At 40.2% G+C, this 24,308-nt stretch overlaps 2 protein-coding genes across 2 annotated transcripts; both read left to right on the top strand.

Moving 5' to 3' along the window:
* The first annotated feature begins 8,138 nt into the window (after positions 1–8,138).
* On the top strand, positions 8,139–9,074 carry LOC105097801 (olfactory receptor 4D1). Its single transcript, XM_010990394.3, has one exon. The coding sequence runs from the start codon at positions 8,139–8,141 to the stop codon at positions 9,072–9,074; it is 936 nt and encodes a 311-aa protein (XP_010988696.1).
* Positions 9,075–14,533: 5,459 nt separating this feature from the next.
* On the top strand, positions 14,534–15,469 carry LOC105097885 (olfactory receptor 4D2). Its single transcript, XM_010990522.3, has one exon. The coding sequence runs from the start codon at positions 14,534–14,536 to the stop codon at positions 15,467–15,469; it is 936 nt and encodes a 311-aa protein (XP_010988824.3).
* The last annotated feature ends 8,839 nt before the right edge of the window (positions 15,470–24,308 follow it).

Here is a 24,308-nt window from a genome sequence, read left to right on the forward strand (position 1 = left end):
TGATCCAACTATATGCTATGTCTTAGTCTGTTTGGGCTGCTATAGCCAAATACCATAAACTGAGTGGCTTAATAGCAACAAACATTTCTGGAGGCTGGGAAGTTCACGATCAAGATGCTGGCAGATTAGGTGTCTGGTCCCACCTCCTGGTTTGTAGGGGATAAATTAGGAGTTTGGGATGAGTGGATGCAAACACTGTATAGCACAGGGAACTATATTCAGTATCTTGTCATAACCTATAATGATAAAGAATATGAAAAAGAATATATATGTGTGTAACTGAATCACTTTGTTGTACACCAGAAACTAAGACAACATTGTAAATCAACTATACTTCAATAAAAAAAATTTTTTTGAGAATGCATGGTTTAGTTTCCACCTGTTCTCAAAACTTCCAGTTTTTCTTTTGTTATTTATTTCTAGCCTCATTCCCTTGTGGGCAGAGAAGATCAATCTTTTTAAATTTATTGGGAATTGTTCTGTGGCCTAACATATGAATTCTCCACATGCACTTGAGAAAAATGTGTATTTTGCTCTTCTTAGGTATTCTGTATGTCTTTTAAGTTTAGTTGGCTTATAATATTGTTAGTCCTCTATTTCCTTATTGATCACACCCTAGCTCTCTTTTGGTTACTATTTGCATAGAATATCTTTTTCCATCCTTTCACTTTCAACCTATATTTTGTCTTTGGATCTAAAATGGGACTATTGTAAGCAACATGCTATGGTTTGTGTCATTCCTCTATTCATATGTTGAAACCTAACCCCTATGGTGATAGTATTAGGATGTGAGGCCTTTGGGAGGTGATTGAGTAGTGTGTGTGTATGTACATACATACATACATACATACATACATACATAGTATTCATATATATATAGTATTCATATATATAATAGTAAACACATTTTCTTTATCTATTCATCTATTGATGGACATTTAGGTTGCTTCCATGTCTTGGCTATTGTAAATAGTGCTGCTATGAACCATGGGGTACATGTATTTTTCAAATTAGTTTTCTTTGGATAAATGCCCAGGAGTGGGATTGCTTAAACCACAAACTCTTAACAAATGAATCAAAGAAGAAATCACTTGGGGAATTAGAAAATACTATGAGATAAATGAAAGCAAAAACACAACAACCAAAACTTACGGGATGCAGTGAAAGCAGTGCTTAGAGGGAAGTTTATAGTTACCAATGTCTACATTAAAAAAGAAGACAGCAATCTCAAGTCAACAATCTAACTTTGCACTGCAAGGAACTAGACAAAGAAGGGCAAACTAAATCCAAAGCCAGCAGAAAAAAGGAAATAATAAAGATAAGAGTAGAAATAAATGAAATAGAGAAAAGGAAAACAATGGAAAGAATCAATGAAAACAAAAAGTTGATTCTTTAAAAAGATGAACAAAATTTACAAACCTTTAGCTAAACTAAGAAAAAAGAGAGAAGACACAAACAAAATCAGAAATGAAAGTGGGAAAGTTACTACCAACCTTATAGAAATGAAAAGGGTTATAATGGACTACTATAAGCAATTAAATACCAACAAATTGGATAATCTAGATTAAACGGGCAAATTTCTAGAAACACACAAATTATCAAAGAAGTTACTCAAGAGGTAATAGAAAATCTCAACAGACTGTAACAGAAATTGTATTTAAAAACCTCCCAACAAGGGAAGATCCAGGACCTGGTGGGAATTCTACCAAACATTTAAAGAAGTAACACCAATACTACTCAAGCGCTCCCAAGAATTAGAAGCAAAGGGAACACTTTCTAACAAAAGGCCAGCGTTACCCCAATACCAAAGTCAAAGATACCATAAGGAAAGAAAACTACAGACCAATATTCCTTATAAATATAGAAGCAAAAATTAATAAAATACTAGCAAACAGACGCTATAGATGCAGAAGAAGCATTTGAAAAAACTCAACACTCTTTCATGATAAAAACACTCAGCAAATCTGAAATACAAGGGGGACATTTATGAAAAACACACAGCTAACATCATACTCAATGGTGAAACACTGAAAGCGTTCCCCACTAAGATCTAGAACAAGAAAAAGATGACCACTTTTGCTAATCCTACTCAATATTATACTGGAAGTTCTGGCCATAGCATTTGGGCAAGAAAAAGAAATAAAAGGCATCTATATTAGAAAGGGTAAAGTAAAACTATCTTCAGTTGACATGATTCTATATATATAGAAAATCCTGTAGAATCCACAAAAACCTATTAGAGCTAATAAAGAATGTCAGCAAAGCAGGGTCCGAGATCAACATACAAATATCAGTTGTCCTACAAACTGATGAACAATAATAATAATAAAAAAGAAGTTAAGAAAAGAATTCCATTTATAATAGCACCCAAAAGAATAAAATACCTAGGAAAAATTTAACCAGAAAAGTGAAAGACTTGTAAACTGAAAACTACAAAACATTGCTGAAAAAAATTAATAAAGACCTGAATAAATGAAAGGCATCTTGTGTTCATAGGTTGGAAGGCTTAATGCTGTTAAGATGGCAATACCCCCCAAACTGATTTACAGATTCAGTGCAATCCCTGTCAAAGTTCCAATGGCTTTTTTTGCAAAAATGGAATATCTAATCCTCAAATTCATATGCAATTACAAGGGGCCCCTAAAAGTCAAAACAATTTTGAAAAAGAAAAACAAAGTAGGTGGACTCACACTTCCTAATTTCAAAACTTACTATAAAGCTACAGTTAATCAAAACAATGTGGTACCAGAATAATGATAAACTTATAGACCAATGGAATTGAACTGTTGTCCAAAGTAGACCAAAACATCTATAGTTAATTGATTTGTTTTACCATGGTAACACGGCTATTCAATGGAGAAATAATCATCTCTTCAAGAAACGATTGGGACAACTGGGTAACCACATGTGAAACTCTCTCTATAAAAATGAACTCAGCATGAATCAAGTGCCTAAGTATAAGAGCTCGAACTCTGTAAAAACTCTTAGAAGAAGTAAATCTTCATGATCTCAAATTTGGCAACAGATTTTAAAATTTGACGCCAAAAACATGAGCAAAAAATGAAAAAATAAATAGATTAGACTTCATAGAAGTAAAAAAACTTCTGTGCATCAAAGTATATTGTCAAGAATGTGAAAAGATAACCTACAGAATGGGAGAATATTTGTAAATCACACAACATATGAGTTTAATATCTAGAATATGAAAAGAATCCTTAAAACTCAACAACAAAAAGACAGCTCTAGTTAAAAATGGACAAAGGTCTTGAACAGACATTTCTCCCAAGGAGATGTACAAATGGCCAAAAAGCACATGAAAAGATACCACTGATCGTTAAGGAAATGCAAATCAAAACCACCATCATGCAAAGTGAGCTACCACTTTACTCCCACTAAGGCGGTTGTAATTAAAAAAGAGAGATAATAAGTGTTGGCAATGATATTGAGATATTATCACTGGTCATATGCTGCTGGTAGAAATATAAAATGGTGCAGCCACCGAAAAACAGACTGGCAGGTCTTTAAAAGGTTAAACCTAGAATTACCATTTGATCTGGTACTTCTACTCCTAGGTATATACCCAAGATAAGTGAAAAAATAAGTCCACACAAAAACTTCTGTACAAACGTTATGGCAGCATTATTCACAATAGTCAAAAAGGAGAAACAACTCAAATATCCAAGAACTGATTAATGGCTAAACAAAAGTGGTATATATCCCTACAATAGAATATCATCTGTTCATAGAAAGGAGTGAAGTACCGATACATGCTACAATATGGATGAACCTTGGAAACGTTGTGCTTACTGAAAGAAGCAAGACAAAGACAGCGTATCATGTGATTTCATTTATATGGAATATCCAGGATAAGTAAATCCATAGGAACAAAAATTAGATTAGTGGTTGCCTGGGACTGAAGAGAGAACAGAATGTACAGTGACTGCTGAAGCATAGGAGGTTTCTTTTTGGAGTGATGAAAATGTCCTGGAGTTAGATAGTGGGGATGGTTACTCAAGTTTGTGAATAAGCTAAAACCCACTGAACTGTGCACTTTAAAATGGTGAATTTTATGGTATGTGAGTTCTATCTTGAGAGTAAATTTAGTCGATTTATATTGAGAAGTTCACTGTAGATGAAAGGACAGCAGATCACAGGCTGGGGTGACAGATCCCTACACAGTTGTACATTGAAAAAGGCTTCGGAGTTTAGTCTATAAAGGGCGTGACCTGGACCATGTCCTAGGACATAGCTCACTTGTTCAACGACGGTGGTGGTAGGAGAGGGTAGAGGCCTTGCGCTGCCCATGGTGCTGACCTCAAGAGATTTGGTTCTTATAAACCTCCCTGGGAATTTATTTCCTTTAAGCGCCCTTAACCTTCTTCATCGTGGTCCTACGATCAGTGCCCCTGAAGTGTTTTGCCCCAGACAGTTTCCCAATGCTCATGTGCATCTGATGCAATAGCTCACATGCTTTTTAATAACTCCCATTGCTCTTGCTCTCAGCAGCCTGAACCCAGCTTCATTTCATGAATTGAGCCTAAGTATTATTCCCCGAGGAATGTCCCTCCCCTTAAGGCCAATCCTATGTGTGTTCCTGGTCTGAGAAGGCCAGGAGAGGAATGGAGCTGCAGGAGCAGGGTGGCCTGGATGATGGGGAGCTCTAAGTCCCATTGGCCTCTTTGGGCTAGAGGTAGGTGATGCCCCAGTGTCCTTCCCATGGACAAGTCAGCACTGAGAAAGAAGGATCCTGCCAAAGCCTATTGTAAGACAAGCATGGGGTGGAGGGACGGTATGGGGAAGTCTTTGGGCAAGAATGCTGGGGAATGGGATTTGGGAGACCATTGACTTTATCTGTATCTAAGATTTTTGTCTGTGCTGGCTTATGTGTTGGGTGGAATTTAGGTCAGAGTGGCAGGGAGAGCAGTATATAGATGCAAATGATTTTCCCCCCACCTCCCACACACGCATTACAGCTTCTTCCCACACCTAAGAGAAAAAAAACCAGGCCCCTCTCTCTCCCTTCCTACCCTCCAATGTTCCCCTTTTAATCCTCTTTTCTTCCTCCTCCTCCTGCTTGCTTCCTCTCCCCCTCACTTCAGGATTTTATTTCTTCTCTATTGTTGCACCGCCATTTTTCCTTCCTCTTAAATCTTGTGTTTAATAAAAACTCTTAATGTTTGCAAGATGACCACAGACTAGAGTCACCCCCATTCTTGTAACTACTTATTTCTCCTCCCCTCCTCTCTCTTAGTCCTGTGTGGACTAATGTCTTAAGAGCAAGACAGATGGGAGACAAGATTGAGTAATAATGGAAAAGCATCCGGAATCCTTCCCTTACCCAACACGCGCCTATGCCCTGCCCGTATGTCTCTTGATTGTCTTTCCCATCTAGAATCCCTCTAAATCTATTCTCTACGCATGCAGGTAGGAGAATCACTTCCAAAGATTTCTTATGAGTTTGTAGGAAGAATTCTGGCCATGCTAAGATGATGCTTCTAGGTTTGTAAGCCTGGTAATTCTGGGAATTAGGATTCTTGGATTCCCTTCAAGGTCCCTTAAACTGAACTCCTTTGTTCAGTGGCTACTCTGTCTCTTCTCACCTCTCACAGAGATCTCCCTGTCCAGGCACTCCATCCACTGATAGCATGCTTTTGGGGACCATCTATGAGAAAGGTTTTATGTACCTAAGATCTTACTGTGTAACACTCAACATTTCAAACTCACACTGAAATCACATGTGAAGTGACGGAACTGTCCTTTTGGAAAAATACCAATACATGGCAACGAATGGAAAAGCAAATTCCTGTTTGGAATTGAAGGATGGCTAAAATTCAGAGGGGTGGACAGGATGAGGAGGCAATCCAGGTCATCAGGCATTACTAGCCTGATGAAAGGCACTGAGACCCCAGGAACCGAGGAGGAGATCAGTTTCCCTGAAGCCCAGGATTCTTAGCAAGTCAGAAAAGGGTAATAGTTCAGAGTGCAAATTCTGGGGCTAATCAGACCCAGTTCAGAGTCCCAGTTCAGAGTCCCAGCTCTGCCAGTTATTCTCTGTGACCTGGGGCAAGGTATTTAACCTCTTTATGGCTCACTTATCTGTAACCTGGGGATAATTAATAGTACTTACTATACTTTATAAGCATGAGAATAATATATGAGAATTAAACAGGATAACGCTTGTAAAATGCTTAGCATAGTGCCTAGGGCATAGTAAACATGCAGTAAGTGTTTACTATTATGACAATTGTTACCACTACAGCCACAATGAATGTTTGCAGCTTCCACTACTGCTAAGTGGCAGGTGAGTCTGAAAAGAAAGGAGGAGCCAGTTTGTATGGAAGCCCCTGAAACCTCATCTGAAAACCCTGAATTTTTTCCTGTAGACAAAGTTTTTTTTTAAAAAATTTTGAGGAGAGGGAAAATGTCTTTTAGGAATCAACTTACGTACAACGTTGTATAGGGTGCATCTCTGACTGATAAAAGCATACAAGAGTGTATGACAGTTGTCAGCTAAATGGGGATAAAGACAAAAATAGAGATAATAAGGCTATGCTGTTGGCATTTTAGAAACCAATGATCAGGTGGGAGGGTTGAAGGTGAAGGGTTAGGGGTCAAGGGCTTTCTCAGAGAAGCCAAACTTTGCCATTTAAGCTGCTGCCCGCCCCCCCCACACACACACACAAAGTCTAACCTTGACAACACATGATGGAGGAAGGAAATAAAGCCAGTCTGAAATCTATTGCCCTTTGTTGGGGTTGCTCTGGTAATGCCCCAGGATGTGCTGTCTGTCCGGCTCTGCCCTGTCTCGGGGCTTCCTGCCCTGCTGTGCTGGGATACGCCCATTTTAACCCTGTTTCCTCCCATCATGTCCCACCAAACAGCTTGCAAGGGTCTCAGTGGCTCATGGGGATGCTTTACCAATGGTCCTATCCTGAGAGCTGGTGAAGCCGCAGAATAAAGAGAGTGCATCTTCCTGGAACAGCATTTTTACACAAATATTTGAGAATAAATCATGAGTTTTAGAAGAGATAAACCTGGCAATATTTTGAGCATTGTAATACCTCACAGATAATTTTAGAGAGAATTCTGTTGTATGTTTGTCTACAGAAGTTGATGGAAATCTTCCTACATGTACTCATCCAATTCGCTCGTGAACAGAACATCCGTGTGTTTGCTGCTGCCCCTCCCGTATGTCAGGTGGGGACCAGGGAGCAGAGATTGTTCTATGTTCTGTTATCTCCACACGGTGGGGCCTCAGGGAGGAATTTTCTGAATGATTAGAGAAGACAATTCTGGAAAATTATAATCCAAGGGAATGGATATTAACACCAAAGGGCTCAATTTTTCAAGTGGATGTCTTCTGGAACTTTCAGTTCTGAACTAAAGAAAGATGTTTCTTCCCTTTTCTATATTTTCTAGAGCACCTTGGTCTTTTAAAAGATTATTTATTTATCTTTAATTTTTTTGAGGAGGGAGATAGTTAGATTTACCTATCTGTTTATTTTTAGAGGAGGTGCTGGGGATTGAACTCAGGACCTTGTATATGCTAAGCATGTGCTGTATCATTTGCGCTATATCCTTCCATCTTAGAGCAACTTGGTCTTAAAACGTTTTACAAGCCACAATACTTAAGTGTTAAGCCTTCTAAAGATTGTCTAGAGATATGATTAATAGAAAATTTACATAGATATTAAAATATAAAACATGAGAGTTCGAGGAGTTTTGCATTTGTCCTGGGCTGCTTGGAGTTACCCCTGCAGATGGCCCCATGGCAACAAATGCCACTAGAAAGTATTTAGGTGGAAAAGCTTGAGAAGCTCTAAGCATCCCACCTTCACTACAGCCAAAATCATCTCCTTGTTTTTCTTCACATTTGCCTCTGAATTTGTATATGACAATTTCTTCTAATACACATCTCTCTTCCTTCAGCAAGGAGTTATACCTCCACCAGGAAGAAGCATCTATTTGATTAACTGAAATCATGTGAAAATGTATTTATCTCTGTGGGACGCTCCATTTTGGAATGGTACTCAACAAGGATTTTGATCAACTCCATCCTGATTCTCCAAAGGAGAATGATTGAATTATTATGATTTTTGTTTCATATGGTTTCTCTCTAGTCATGTGGAGAAGGTTCCATGGAACCACAGAACATCACAAAAGTGTCAGAGTTTGTCCTCTTGGGGTTCTCACAGAACCAGGAGTTTGAGAAATTCCTGTTCACACTGTTCCTATTTGTCTATGTCACCACCATTGTGGGAAACCTCCTTATCACGGTCACAGTGACTTTTGACTCTCGGCTCCACACACCCATGTATTTTCTCCTCCGAAATCTGGCTGTCATAGACCTCAGCTACTCTACAGTCACTTCCCCGAAGATGCTGGTGGACTTCTTCCAACAGACTAAGACCATTTCCTACCAGGGCTGCATGGCCCAGATCTTCTTCTTCCACCTCTTGGGAGGTGCAACTGTCTTCTTCCTCTCCGTGATGGCCTATGACCGGTACATAGCCATCTCCCGGCCTCTCCACTATGTCACCATCATGAACACTCGAGTGTGTGTGGGTCTGGTGGTGGCTGCCTGGGTAGGAGGCTTTGTCCACTCCATCGTCCAGCTGTTTCTGATGCTCCCATTGCCTTTTTGTGGTCCCAACATCCTGGATAACTTCTTTTGTGACGTTCCTCAAGTGCTCAGACTTGCCTGCACTGACACCTCCCTCCTGGAGTTCCTCATGATCTCCAACAGTGGGATGCTGGTCCTCATTTGGTTCCTCTTCCTTCTGGTGTCTTACACTGTCATCCTGATGATGCTCAGGTCCCACTCAGGGCAGGCGAGGAGGAAGGCAGCTTCCACTTGCACCACCCACATCATCGTCGTGTCTATGATCTTCATTCCCTGTATCTATATCTACTCCCGGCCCTTCACTCCCTTCCCCATGGACAAGGCTGTGTCCATCAGCTACACGGTCTTGACCCCTATGCTCAACCCCATGATCTACACCCTGAGGAACCAGGAGATGCAGGCAGCCATGAAGAGATTAAGCAAGCGCCTAGTGATTTGCAGCAGGAAGTGAACTTAAAATGGATTGACTTTCCATGACAAATCTTCTCTCTGAACTTCTGTTTTCCCACGTGACAGTTGGAAGAAAGCCTTAATGGAGTGTGGCAATTGAGATTAAAGTAGTATTTCTATGGACCTAGTCCTGTGTCAGGTATTGTGTTAGACACTTTCACACATCTATTTCATTCTTAAGAAGATGACAGTGTGTATGTTATTATTACATTAAACAGTTTTACAAATAAGAAAACTCAGAGAGAAGTGACTTGCTCAGTGATGAACAGTGAGTGGCAGAGCATGGCCAAGAGCTTGGTTCCTCTGTCTCCGAGTGAAGGCAGGAGAAATGGGTGGGTTTTGAAGTTCAGGGTCTCCCAGAACTACTAGGGAAAACTTGAGAGAGTTCCTCATCTGTGGATGAGTATCTGTGATGAATGGTCAACACTTTCATCTTAACTCTGGAGCAATCACATTCTTTTCTGCTCCCTGCCCCTCTGCCTCGTTCCCCATTATGGTATTCTGGAAGTGGCCTCACTTTTAACATTGTCTAAATATTTCCGATTTTCTAAGTATTTGCCCTTTGGATTTCTTTCTTTTCTACCAAAACTCCTTAGATAATCTGAAAGACATTCTACTTTCTTAACACAATCTTTGCATCACTTGGATGGTATGGCTGAGAGGTGGATGCTGTAGAATGGCCAGAGAGGGCAGGGCCACATCTATTAATGTTCACATTTGAGGTATGGATTCGGTTCAAGACTGCCACTTCCTGGGTTTTGTCTTTCTTTTTGGCTTCCTGCACTGGAATGAGGGCTCCTTGAGGGCGGGGGCCTTGCTCTATTCATCTTCAGATCCTCTCAGCACCTTGAACAGTTTCTTATACAGAGAGGCATTGCTACTTTCTCTTGCACTCTGCTCGCTCTTTGTCAATTTCAGAATGCACTTTTTATTTCTCTCTCCGTACCTTATATTTATTTCCTCATCTCCTTTGACGTATGCCTCACTTTGTAAAAGTCTTGGGCAATGTATAATATCGACCCAAAGTTAAGAAGATATTGCAGAAGCTTTTTGTTCCATCTTCCCTCCCAGCAACCATCCCATCCAAGAAATAAAAGTTATAGGCTCTTTAAGCCATCATGGCAGCTCTGAGTTCATCCTTTCCCCCCTTCCACCTGCCTACTCCCATTTCACACATGTCTCCCTATTCACAATGGGGCTTCCACAATGAGGGGAGAGAAAATGGACTTAGTGTCATGTCTGATCTGAGTGGTCCCTCAGAAGAGTGTCAACTCCTTTCACACTAAAGTCCTTTAAATATCTGATGATACTTTTCTCATCTGCTAATTTGTCTTTTCTCCAGATGCAGCATCCACCTTTCTCCAATTGTTCCCATTGTGACAAGTTTCCTGATTCCGCCATCCTGGCCATCTCTCCTGTCTTTACTCTCATATGACAACATCCGTCTTAAAATGGGATGCTCACCATCTGACACACAGCTGCCCTGGGGTGTGAGCTCTTTTGAAAACAATGATGATCCTCTTTGAAATACATATATCAATAAGGATGCTTTTGGCTGCAAGTAGCAGCACCACCGAATCACAGTGGCTTAAATAATGAGGAAATTATATCACTTACAAAGACTAGGTGATAGGAAATTCCAGAGTTGGTTGATTCAGCAGCTCCAACATTTTAGGACTCTGGATTGGCTGCTCCAAAATTCCTTATAATGCTAAGTGGAATGAGCCAGACAGAGGAAGACAAATACTGTGTGATACTGCTTGTATGCGGAATCTAAAAATACAACAAACTAGTGAATGTAACAAAAAAGAAGCAGACTCACAGAAATAGAGAATAAACTGGTGGTTACTAGGGCGGGGAGGGGGAATATAGTGGTGGGGGTGTGGGAGGTACAAACTATTGGGTGAAAAGTAAGTTCAAGGGTGTATGGTACAACACAAGGAATGTAGCCAATATTTTATAACAAATATATATGGAGTTTAACCTTTAAAAGTTGTGAATCACTATAATGTAAACCTGTAAATTATATAATATTGTACAGCAACTATATTTAGAAAAATAACTGTTTTTTTAAATCCAGTCTCTTGTATGTGGAAGATCTTCACATTTTATTCTTATCGGCCAGAGACAGACAAGTTATTTTACCAAGAATAAACCTTTACAGTAAAAAAAAATTAGACCTACCTAAAATCCTATGCAGATCAGAGAGCTCTATCTAGTCTTGACAGGACATTAAGGTTACAATGTCAGTTAATTCCAGTGTTGATCAATTCCTCTTAATTAAAAATATATAGGGTTGCTGTACCAGTCCTTCTGTTAGAGGCAGTAATAATTTACATGTGAAAAAGGCTAGCATTTTATAGATGATGTGGTAGACTTGGGTATGAATGGTGAAAGATCAATTAGGCTTAAAAGGGGAAGGAAAAGGACAAAGAGAAGAAGGAGGAGAAGAAGAAGGAAAGAAATCAAACCAGTCACCTCAAAGACTTGCAGAAGAAAGAGAACAGCCCTTTGTGCTGATGAGCAAGTCTGTGGTTCTTAAAGGGTGATCCCTGGAACAGGAGAACCAGCATCATTTGAAAACTTGCCACAAATGCAAATTCTTGGCCTCACCATGGACCAACTGAATGGCAAAGTCTGGGGCTGGGCCACAATAATCTGTCTTTCAACAAGCTCTCCAGGTGATTGTCTCAAGGGCAAGAATCACTAGTCTAGGAAATGGGTTCTTCTAAAACTCCCAGAGAGCCTGTTTCCTTTGAAGAGGCCCTTGTCCTTCTGAATCTTGGCCTGACAATCCTACATTCCATAGGTCTATAAAATTGTATTGTCCTTGGTCCTTTTGACCCCTAAGGAATAGCTCTCAAAGAATATGTGTTTTTGATACAATTCAAAACTTTTTAACAACTCCCATTGCTCCCCAGACTGAGAGGTAATCAGCACAGCCCTGCTTCCTGAGCCCAGTCCAGTCATTTTTCCCCAAGGATACTCCCTTTTCCCCTAGGGTCACACTCATTACTGTAGATGTGATGTAACGGCAGTGACTGGGAAACTGTTGCTGCAGGGAAAGGATCTCCAAGAAGATGTAAGACCTGAAGTCTCTCTTCCATTCTAGGCTGAAGGAGGGTGGGCTAGCAGGGTTTCCTAACCTGGAGATAGAGTAGCTGTAAGAAGGATTGAGAAGCACTTGCTGGAGGGTAGAGAGATTGAATAAGTGACCCAGACTTGATGGCAGTAAGTCTAAAGTGTGAGCAGAGCATCAGAAAGGAAACGTGGTGTGGGAAACAGATTCCTGGAGTTGCATGTGCAAAACCAGGCTTTCAACAACCAAGTGAAAAATTGGCCCTGAGATTTAGTGGGAGAATGCTGAGAGCAAAAGATAAGGAATTGCACCCCCCAAATTCTCCACATGTTGACATTGAACAAGACCATGTAATTAGAACTAATATACAATGTTAGCAAATTTTTCTTGAACAACTGCTAAATCAGAGTTGCTATTGTAGGTCTGGGGGCTACTAGTTATTGAATTTATAATCTAGTTAAGAGAGACAACAGAATAACATGAAAAGTCCTATTATGGAGGTGTTTATAAAACATTATTGGAACTCAGAGAAATGAGGGACTAGTTTCACACGGCAGAAATGGAGGAGTGATATAGAAGGGGATATGTGAGGATTTCTGGGTTGAGAAGGTCATAGAAGGCATTTCAGGAAACAGGTTTCATTTCCAAACCTACAGTAATAACCAAGCACGTGGCAAATGTGAGAGACTATGAATTCCTTGAACAGCAATCAGTTCCTGGGTAACACGGGTACTGATTAACTGGCAGATGGAGGCTACATTTGATAGTTTGCTGTTTGATATTCTGAGAGGGAGCTGCACACACACGTGTAAGTATGTTTTTCAACCCTGAATTAGTCAACAAAGCAAGTGAGGCAGCTTCTGAGGACTTGAGTTTTAAGCCATGGGCACTAGATGGTCATTAAAAGATTGTAATGAGGGAGGAAGAGGATCAGATATGAGTTTAGAAACATCTCACTGACAGTGACGTAGAAGATGGACTGGTTGGGAGAGTAGAGCTCAGTAGTAGAGCACGTGCTTAGCATCCACAAGGTGCTGGGTTCAATCCCCAGTACCTCCATCTAAATAAATAATAAATAAATACCTTATTATCTCCCCCCCCCCGACAAGAAAACTAAAAAAAAAAAAAAAAAAAGAAGAAGAAAGAAGAAAATGGACTGAAGTGGAAGGTGGAAGCAAATGGAAGCAGAAGTATGAGATTAAAATGACCTTCAATAGACCATAGATTGCAGGAGGCAGGTGAGGGGGGTGAGAAAAGGCTGGGTGAGTGTGGCAGTCACTTAACCTTCACTTGTCCCCTCTGTCTCTCACACTCCATGTCCTTCTTCACCTTTGTTCCCATCCTCTCTCACGCGCCCCACACCTTTCCATTCCCCTTCCTCCCTCTCTCTTACTCTTAATTACCCCTCTTTTTCCCCTTGTCTATTCTGTTTGTCTTATTTCACACTCTTCCTTTGTCTTCTATCTTTATACTCAATAACATCTTTTAAATCCTTGTCCCTTCAGAAGAGCTCTTCCAGTCCCCTTCATATAATACCCATCACCCATTTCTTAACTCAGAAAATCTCTCTTCCCCTTCTCTTGTCTCAGTACACATAACATATACATCCTATTATGTCACCCAGTATGGGGCCTCTACATCAGTGAGGGGAGGCACTCTTACAGCCATTCACCCACCGAGCAGTCAACACACGTGCTTTTACTATCAGCGAGGATGGGCACTGCAGGGCACAAATAAATGAAAAGATCCATATTTATACTGATGGAGCTTGGAGCTAAATGATGAAGGGAAACATAGACACGCAGAAAGTTCATTAACATTATTATGACATGTTAGATATTCCTTGAAAAATGCCTGGTACAAAGCTGTATTAGAGACTGGAAGAAGGAAGGATGTCTTTAGAGTAGGGGATACACAGAGGAGAGCGATTACCATTGGTTATTCCAGGCACTGTTCTAGAAACCTTGTGTGTTACTTTATTGAATCCCCTAGACAACTTCTATAAAGAAAACATTTTCTTTTAGATGTAACAACTGAGACTCAGAGAGATTGAGGCACTTGTTCAGGGTCAAATCTTAAGGAAATAGAAGCTCTGAAATTTGACTCTGGTTGTTGGATTCTGTGTCTTCCCAACATTAGATCACACTGAATCTTTGAGAGGCAGTTGTGCGCGTCGCTGGACAGCTGTAAGATATCTCATGAATGTCTATTCCAGCACCAACTAATGAACTCTCCAGAGACAAGGCCATTGAATCAGCACCTGGCATTAGAACTGCACATGGACGTCCATCGCCTAGACCTGGATAACTCAGTAGGAGCCCCTGAGCACTAATGCATGTCTGTCTGTGGTTTGTTTTCTTTAGGTGTGTGGAGAAGACACGATGGAACCAGGCAACCTCACGTGGGTATCAGAATTTGTCTTCCTGGGGCTCTCACAGACTCGGGAGCTCCAGCTTTTCTTGTTTCTGGTGTTCCTGTTTGTCTACACCACCACTGTCGTGGGAAATCTCCTCATCATGGTCACAGTGACCTCTGATTCCCGGCTCCACACACCTATGTATTTTCTGCTTCGAAATCTAGCAATCTTAGACCTCTGTTTCTCCTCTGTCACTGCCCCAAAGATGCTGGTGGACTTCTTCTCTGAGAAGAAGACCATCTCCTACCAGGGCTGCATGGCCCAGGTCTTCTTCTTCCACTTTCTGGGAGGTGCCATGGTCTTCTTTCTGTCGGTGATGGCTTATGACCACCTTGTTGCCATCTCCCGGCCCCTCCACTATGTCACCATCGTGAACACTCAGCTCTGCATGGGGCTGGTGGTGACAGCCTGGATGGTGGGTTTCGTTCACTCGATTTCTCAAGTGGCTCTGATGCTCCCTCTGCCTTTCTGTGGCCCCAATGTCCTAGACAACTTCTACTGTGATGTTCCTCAAGTGCTGAGACTTGCCTGCACAGACACTTCGGTCTTAGAGTTCCTCATGATCTGCAACAGTGGGATGCTGGATGTCATCTGGTTCCTCCTCCTCCTGATCTCCTACTCCATCATCCTGGTGATGCTGAGGTCCCGCTCAGGGCAGGCGAGGAGGAAGGCAGCTTCCACCTGCACCACCCACATCATGGTCGTGTCTATGGTCTTCATGCCAAGCATTTACCTCTATGCCCGGCCCTTCACCTCCTTCTCCATGGACAAGGCTGTGTCCATCAGCCACACGGTCATGACCCCCATGCTCAACCCCATGATCTACACGCTGAGGAACCATGAGGTACAGGCAGCAGTGAAGAGATTAGGGAGATGCTGGCTGGTTTGTAAAGGGGAGTGACAGGGGTACGTCACTTCTCTTTGTCTGTTTTCCACCTGTAAAGTGGAGAGGGGGCTGCTGTATCTGCCCACTTTATAGCTTGTGGATGTGTCATTGCAGAAGTGAATGCACACTGCAACTGAGCCAATGACTCTGAGTTTTAGGGAAATAAGTAATATCCTTATTTTTGTTCATAATGGTTGATTTGAACACCCTTATGACAATAAGATAGGTTCTCATGGAAACATTTGGAAAGCCACACCCTCCTTTCTGCCTTCCGGGGGACAGGTTCCTCCTAGGATGACAGGATTTCCCCAGAAGAGTGGTACTGTTTTCTGTATTTTGACTTCTTTTCCCAGCACCCCATTTTGCTGTGATTCTGGGTTGCTGGAAACTGCCTAGGATTCAGTGTCTTAAACCTTACATTTGAGGCTCTAACCGATCTCTTACCAGACTGATGACCATGGCTGAGCCACCTGGCCCTTCTGACCCAGACCTCCAGGTTTATTATAAGAATCAAATCCAAAAAATTATGAGGCCCACAGATACAGAGGACAAACTAGTGGTTACCGGTGGGGAGAGGGAATGGGGCAGGTGCAAGAAAGGGGCAGGGGATTAAGAGGTACAAACTACCACGTATAAAAGAAGTAAACTATAAGGATATATTGTGCAGCACAAGAAATATTTTTCTAAAAATCCAAAAAACTGTGAGAAAACACTGAGTGAACCATGTGAGTATATTTATTTTGTTTTCAAGTTTGAAATTATCATGACAATTCAGATTTGTTTGCTGTGTAGTTTAACATGGTATAATACTTATTACAAGCAAAGGATTATGTATAAAGTACATGGAAGTTATACAGCACTATATTATCTTCCATGAACACTCATGGACACCCTACTCAGTTCAAGAACCAGAAGTTACCAAAACCTTAAAGCTTCCTACAGGTTTTCTCCATCACGTCACGTCTCAGCTGAAACCACTTTCTTGAATGTTGTGTTTGTCATTCCATTGCTTATCAAACTAGTTCCACCACATCTTAATGTAATCAGTATATTGTTTTGTTTTGCTTTTTTTGAGCTTCATGCAAATCCCAGGTTGTACATAACACTCTGGGGTTTGCTATTTTCTCGTTCAACGTTGTGTTACTAAACTCCACGTGTTTTTCTGTTTGGCTATAGCTCACTCATTTGCACCGCTGGATACGATTCCATTGTGAGGATAAGCTTATTGGGGTTGTTCCGAAGCTGACTGGGGTTGTTCCCAGTTTTTGCTATTGCAAGCAGTGCTCCTTGTCGTGTTCTCCGACTTGTCTCCAGTTGTCCAGCTGAGGAGCTCTGGGGTATAGAGCTTGGGTGGAATTGCTGAGTCACGAGATCCTCAGAGGTTTACCTTTCCCCAATAGCGCCAGATTCTTCTGCAAAATTGTTGAACCAAATTATATGTTAACCAGCAGCGCTGAAGTGTTCCCATCAATTCACATCCTCCTAACAGTTGATATTGTCAGACTTAATTTTTGCCAATTAAGTTGATTAAAAAAGTAGTATTCCATTATCATCTTGATTTCAATTTCCCTAACATTTCTTTCCATATTGTTATTGCATTCAGGTTTCCCATGAATGCCTTTGGTTCTCTTTTCTATTGACTTTTTCTAGTTAATGTAGGGTTCATATATAAGTTGGTCACTGACCTTTGTTAGCTCTGTTTATTACAATACCATCTTCCAATTTGTGGTTTGTCTTCTTTTGGTGTTAGTTTTTGGTGTTAGTTTTAACGTAGTCAGGCATATTGAACTTTGATTTTAATATTAAATCTTATTGAGTTCTAATAACAAAAACTTTTTCTTACCCAAAGGACATAAAAATACATAGTTCTTTTATTTTAACCTTTAAACATTTTTACTATTTAAGCTATCTTAGAAATCTCAAAATTTACAGAAAACTTGCATGTATAGTAGTGCAAAGGCCTTTTTCACTCCTGAAGTTTGAAGGTAAGTTGCCAGCCTGATGACTGTTTGTGTGCCTTTTCTACAAAGTCATTTTCCTCCAATACTGTCATGCAGACATTAAAATGGATACAGTAACAATTGCCTGAATCCGATCTTTCTCCTCTACTTAAGATTTGCCAAATGTCCCAACAAAGTCTCGTACAAGGAGAATCTGGTTCAAAATCATGCGTTAAATCTACTTGTCATGTCTCTTTAGACTCCTTTGATCTGCAAGATTTTCTCTGTGATTTTTGTTATCCTGGAACTTTCAAAGATTATAGGCCAATTAGTTTGTAGAATATCCTTCAGTTTAGATTTGTCTGATGCTTCATGATGATTAGACTCAGGTGATGCACCTTTGTCACTTTGCCAGGAATATCCCGGGAGTCATGCTGTGTTCGTATTGCAGACTGTGAGGTGGGATTTTGCTTTGTCCCATTACTTGTGTCCCATCAGTTTGATCACTTGACCAAGGACGTGTTTGTTAGGCTTCTCACCTTAGCCACTCATTTTCTTTTGGAAATTAGCAAATAGTTTGTGGGCAGGTACTTTGAGACTATGTCAATATCTGGTTTCTTATCAAACTTCCCATTACTCATTTATTTATTTCTATCTGTGTGAACTTGTATTTTCCTTTTTCCATTCATTGAATTATAACCCATTGATATGATTACTTATTGTGATGCTCAGTTTGCCCCCAGATTTGGCCAAAGTCTCTTCAGGCTGGCTTCTGTGTTCTTTTTGTTCTTTCAGCACCTCCTGCATTCCTGGCCCAGAGAAATGGCCCAGGCTTACCCTGTACTGTCTGCTTCAGCTCTGGAATCAAGTATTTCAGTTAACAGGTCTGCTTCTTTTGAGTGGAGACAGTCCAGATATAGAAGTCAGTATCTGGGTGCTAGTTCTGCTTTTATATATATAACACATTCACATTCAATATTTATCCATCCGTCTGTCCGTCTCTCCATCTCTAGTATCCTTCTAGAGAAAATCATATGTTCTCACAGCTATTTCCATTCCCAATGGAACATCACAGAATTTATTGTGTTTGTCCCTTTCCGCACTTATAACTCCCTTGGTGAGGATCCTGTCTCCCATATTCATATATATATATAGACACACACACACACACACAAATATGAAAGTCACATGGCACAAAATTAATATATATTATATATATTATATAGTTTAATATATATTTAATATATAGTTTCATATATATATATATATATATGGAACTCACATGACATAAAATTAACCATTTTCAAGTGTACTATTCAGTGGCATTTAGAACTTTCACGTGCGGTGCAGCAATCACTTCTATCTAGTGCCTAAACATTTTCATCACCGAGAAAGGAAGGCACATACCCACCATGCAGTCACTCAACCTTCCCTCCCCTCTCCTTAGCTCTTGGAAACAACTCATCTGTTTTCTGTTATGGACTTACCTATTCCAGACATTTCATATAAGTAGAATGGTAAAATATTTTGTGTCTGGCTTCCATCACTTAGCATAATGTTTAATAGGGTTAATCCACATTGGAGTATGTATTAGTACCACATTCTTTTTATGGCTGAATCATATTCCACTGTCAGGATAGAGCACATTTTGTTCATCCATTCATCTGTTGAAAGATGCTGCTGTAAGCATTTGTGTATAAGTATTTGAGTACCTGTTTTCAGCACTTTTGAGTATACACCTACGTGTAGAGTTTCTGGGTCATGTAGTTGATTCTATGTGTAACTTGTTGAAGAACTGCCACAGTGTTTTCCACAGCACCACCATTTTTTATTCCCACCAGCAATTCTGAAGCTGCTGATTTCTTCACATCCTCACTAACACTTGTTATTCAGTAGTAGTAGAATTGTTATTACCATCCTATTACGACGTGGTATCTCATGGCTTGATTTTCATTTCCCTAACTACGAATGATACTGAGCACCTTTTCATGTTGAGCATCTTTTCTTGTTGAGCATTGGCATGTCTTCTTTTAAGAAATGTATATTCAAGTCCATTGCCTCTTTTAAAAATCATGTTGTTTGTCTTTTTTTTCTTGAGTTGTACAAGTTCATTATATATTCTGGATACTAGACCCTTGACAAAATTTTGACTTGCAAATACTTTTTCCTATTCGTAGGGGAAATCTTTTTACTTTCTTCATAGTGTCTTTTGATGCACAAAAGTTTTTAACTAGGGTGAAGTCCAATTTATCATTTTGTTGTTGTTGCTTGTATCTTGGTATCATCACTAAGTATGCACTGCCAAATCCATGTTCATGAAGATTTATTTCTATGTTTTCTTCTAAGTGTTTTACTGTTTTGGCTCTTATATTTAGGTCTTGGATCCATTCTGAGTTAATTTAGGTATATGGTATGAAATAGTGGTCTGTCTTTACTCTTGTGTATGTGGATATCCAGTTGTCCCAGCACTATTACTGAAGAAACTTTTCTTTACCTGTTGAATATTCTTGACACCTTGTTGAAAATCCATTAAACATAAATGTATGATTTATCTCTGGACTGTCAATTCTATTAGTTTGTTTTGTATATCGCTCTATTAAATCTCATAAATCAATAAATCACTCTATTAAAGTATTCATTTCTGTCAACGTATTTTAATTTCCAAAAACTCTTTTTTTGTTCTGTTTTTTTTTATACCATCTTGTTCTTATTATGGATATTAAAAATTCTTGCTTCTGTCAAAGGATGTTAATTGTATAAACTTCTGTTTCCTATTAATCTCTGTTTGCTTCTCATTCATTTTTCTATTTCTTTTGTTTTTCCCTTTTGTGTCAGTGGCCTTCATTAAACTCCTGGTGATCCTCGGGTGTCTACACTTAAGAGCAAGGCAATAAAATACTAATTGGTACCTCTATGTATTGAAGCCTTTAGACTTTACCTTAGGGGTTCTGGTGGAAATCAGCTATTTACTGGAGGACCCCCACATTCCAACACATGGAGGGTTTTTCTGGAGTTGTTGTTTCTGCAAAGAAAACACTTGCTTTCCTGTATTTGGTTTAGATGCTCAAATATTTTGCTGGGATGAAGAGAGTGATGAGCCTCCTTACCTCTTTAGTTAGAGAAACTCCTACCTGACATTTTTTCTCATTTGAGTCTGTGACCTCCGAAGTTATAAGACTTTTCCCGTGTAGACAGAATTTCATCACTATCAGCGTTCTCTTTCCTCTGGTCCATCATGTTTATTCCTGTTTCCAGGGGCTTTATAAGAAGATAGCCTTGTTCTTGGGTGTTTACCCAAAGCCATTCCCAACAACTTCTCCCTTGCTTGTCCTCTGTCACAAGTGTTCATTTTTCCAGAATCCTTACAAGTTGGCATGCTCATGTGCTCATGTCATCCAGGAATGAAAATTACCACAAAAGATGTGTTAAGCAGGGAACTTCTGGAAAAGATTTCTCCTCCATGAGTAGAGGCAAGAGATGCAGGAGGAGAAAGAAACTGACGCCCATGAGATTGCTCAGCTCCAGCCTTTGAATGAGACTGTGTGAGGACATACACCATAATGAAGCATGGAAGCCACCTGGGCTCATGAGGGAGAGACCACAGCATCACTGACTCACTGAACCAGTGTCTTGAGATTATTGGGACATGGATGACTATTGGCTCATTGGCTTTATTTCCCTGATTTTTCTTCATTACCTATTTCTCCTCCTCCTCCTTTTCTCAGCTCTCATCTCCTTTTCCCTTTCTGCTGTCTTCTGTTCACTCTCCTCACATCTTTGATGATTGTGAAGCTGGGATGGACTGAGTCATGGACACAGGAAAAGCTGGAACTGCCCTCATTAAGTCTCCTCTGAGACAAAATGGGATATGAGAAACAAAGGAGTTGTACCCACTATGTCCATCCTCTCAACTCCCCTGTTTCCTCCTCCTTGCTGCCATGGAGACCTCCATCTGCAGGTCATTCTTCAGCATGACGTCCTCCATGGAGATCTCTCCTCCCTCAAGGTAAAATCGAATTGTATTAGCCTGGTGTCCTAACACTAGTCAGAGTGATCCCTGCCTCCTCTCCACCCTAATGCCCCACCTCTTCCCCTGTGCTGCAGCCGTGTTGAGGCATTCAGGGTTCATGAGGGTATGCTGTGCCATGTCCCCTCTGGACCTCTGTTCTTCCTGCCAGAAACACACTTTCCCTCCTTTGTTTGCCAAACACACTTGAACTTCACCTTTGTTTAAGCGTCCTCTTCTCTGGGAAGTCTTCCTCTCCCATTCATGGTTATTTGCTCAGCCTTTTAACCCTTGAGCATTCCCCTACGTAGAGCACCTGTATGAAGTGCATTGATGTGTTTCTGGATCTGTTTCCCTATCAACCTGTGAGTTCCTGAGAGGAGAACGTATGTCTTATTTTTGTAACCTCAGCATTGAGCATTGAGATGTACCCAGACCTGCCTCTCACTGCTCTCCCTGTCTTACAAAACAATAACTTTCTGTTGTGCTAACAAATATTGACCTAAAAGAAATGTTGACTGCCAAATATTTCTCTAGGGGAGATAGATTTTTTTTCAGGTTCAGCAGAGAATTGCAGTTCAGGGTCTGCACCCATGGTGAGCCATTTGCAAGTCCTTCAGTGTATGACAAGAAGAACACTTTTACAGAGAAGAAAGGCAGGGTGGGAAGGCTACTGTAAACAAACAGTCCAGGGCTTTTCATTGGGTGAGTTCTTGCCAGGAAAGAAGAGGAGTCTTTCTTCTTCCTTTGGGCTCTGCTCTCTTCACAGGGTGTGAAAGCTCCTCCTTCTGGTCTCCCAACTCTACTTAACAGAAATTTCTGTTTAATTTTTTACACAAACATTTCTTGAACTTTCACAATACCAAGTACAATAACTCCAAAACAACATGCCACATTGGAGTCTTTTTCTAAAACAGATAAATCATCCATAATCGCGCTTTTGAGGAGTCAACTTTGGGGTTGAGATATGGTTTAGTAGACACCGTACAGTCACTTTTGTGCCTTGAGAGGAGAAATATATAAACTAGAAGTTACAAGGGCTTTCTTGTTAGGGACTAAAACAGAATCTTAAGGAATTAACCCAGGTAAGTTAATTAGTTACTATTAATAATGTTACACTCAGTGACATCTGACGGTCAAGGAGATGGATAAGACCTACTGACTCCTCTAACATCACCCCAGTCTATTTTAACAAGAGGCTGGGTTTTAAAATGAACTGAAGCTGTAAATATTGGGAAGGATGAATGATTTTAGAATCTCTTGTATGTGGAAAAAAGCAGAGCTTTACAAAGATTTTTTTTAAAAAATGAGAGGGATTTTATTTTTCTAAATATAAATATCTGTTACAAAAGATTTCAGACCACCCTGGAAATCTCATGTAAAACAGAAAATTCTCTCTGGGAAATTACAGTTTTTATGGTACACCAAGATTATAAAGCCAGTTAAGTCCAGTTCTGGCCAGTTCATCATAATAAGACAATATATCATTTCCTGCACTAGTCCTTGTATGGAAGGAAGGATCTTATTGAGTAATAAATCACATATAAGGAATAGTAGAATTTTATAGATGGTGCAATAGAACTGAATATAATTGGAAAATCAACCTTCAGGTCTCGTTGACAAAAGAAAAGACAGAATTTACAGGATTTGTTTCCAATGTGGTATACAAACATTTTCCCACCTATAACATTGTCCAAGATCAATTAATTATTTTTTTAGGTAAGTATCAAACCAGTTGTCTACATGATGTTGGAAGAAAGAACTGTCCGTTGTCCTGACAGAGAACAGTGAAACTCAAAGTCAGTGGTTCTTAAACTGTGGTCTCAGATAAGCATCACGGGAAAAATAGCTAGAAATGTGACTTCTCTGACAAAACATTGTATATTGACTATACTTCTATATGTGTTAAAATGATTTTTAATATATATATATAAAAAAAGAAATGTCACTTCTCAGGCTCCACCAAAGACCTACTAAGTCAAATATTCTTTGTGTGGGTTTCTAAGTTTTAACCTCACCTCCAGATGATTCTAATGGATGCTCAAGTGTGTGATCCACTGGTCTGTGAATTGGGTCTTTCCAAAACCCCAGTAATTTTGAAGGAATCTGTCCTTTCTGATATTGGTCTTCTGATCCCACATGGCATGAATCCTTACAATTTTTGTCCTTGGTGGATATTTGTTTTGTTTTGTTTTGTTTTGTTTTGTTTTGTTTTGTTTTGTTGTGGGGTTTTTTGTTTTTGATTTTTGTTTTGTCTGTTTGATTTTTGCCCTCAAGGTGACCTTTCAAATAGTGTTTTTGAGAGACTTAGAAACTTTTTAACAACTCCCATTGTTGTTTTGCCCCAGCAGGGATCATTCCAGCTCTTCCTCCTGAGCCCAGTCCAATTTTCCCTGAGGATATCCCCTCTTCCCCAGGGTCATCCCATGAGTTGTGTGTGTGAGGTATGAGCAAAGACCAGAAACCTGTGAAGCTACATGGAGAGGACGCCCCAGAAAGATGTAACTCCTGAACTCTCTTCTCCCATTCGGGGCTGAAGGAAGGTGAGAGACTAGGGTTTCCATGCTGGCTGTTAAGTCAATGGTAATCAGATTCTTGAAAACACCTGTTGGAGGGTGGGGAGACTAAACAAGAGATATAGACTTGATTGTAGTGAGTCTAATGTTAGAGTAGAGATTTGGGGAGCAATTTTGAGGGGGATATGCTATTAAAATAGTTGCTTCAGGTTGCATGTAAAACCCATCAACCAAGCATAGAACTGGCCTTATGAGATAGGGAACAGAGGAAAAGTAAAATCACTTCTAAAATCTCCATATAAACAATTACCTACTTAATTCATGAATTTGACAACATTTACTGAGCATGTGCTGCAGCAGTGTTGCTGTTCCAAGTTCTGGGTTGACCATGA

Source organism: Camelus dromedarius, chromosome 16 (genome assembly GCF_036321535.1).
Source record: "Camelus dromedarius isolate mCamDro1 chromosome 16, mCamDro1.pat, whole genome shotgun sequence".
NCBI classification, from domain to species: Eukaryota; Metazoa; Chordata; class Mammalia; order Artiodactyla; family Camelidae; genus Camelus; species Camelus dromedarius.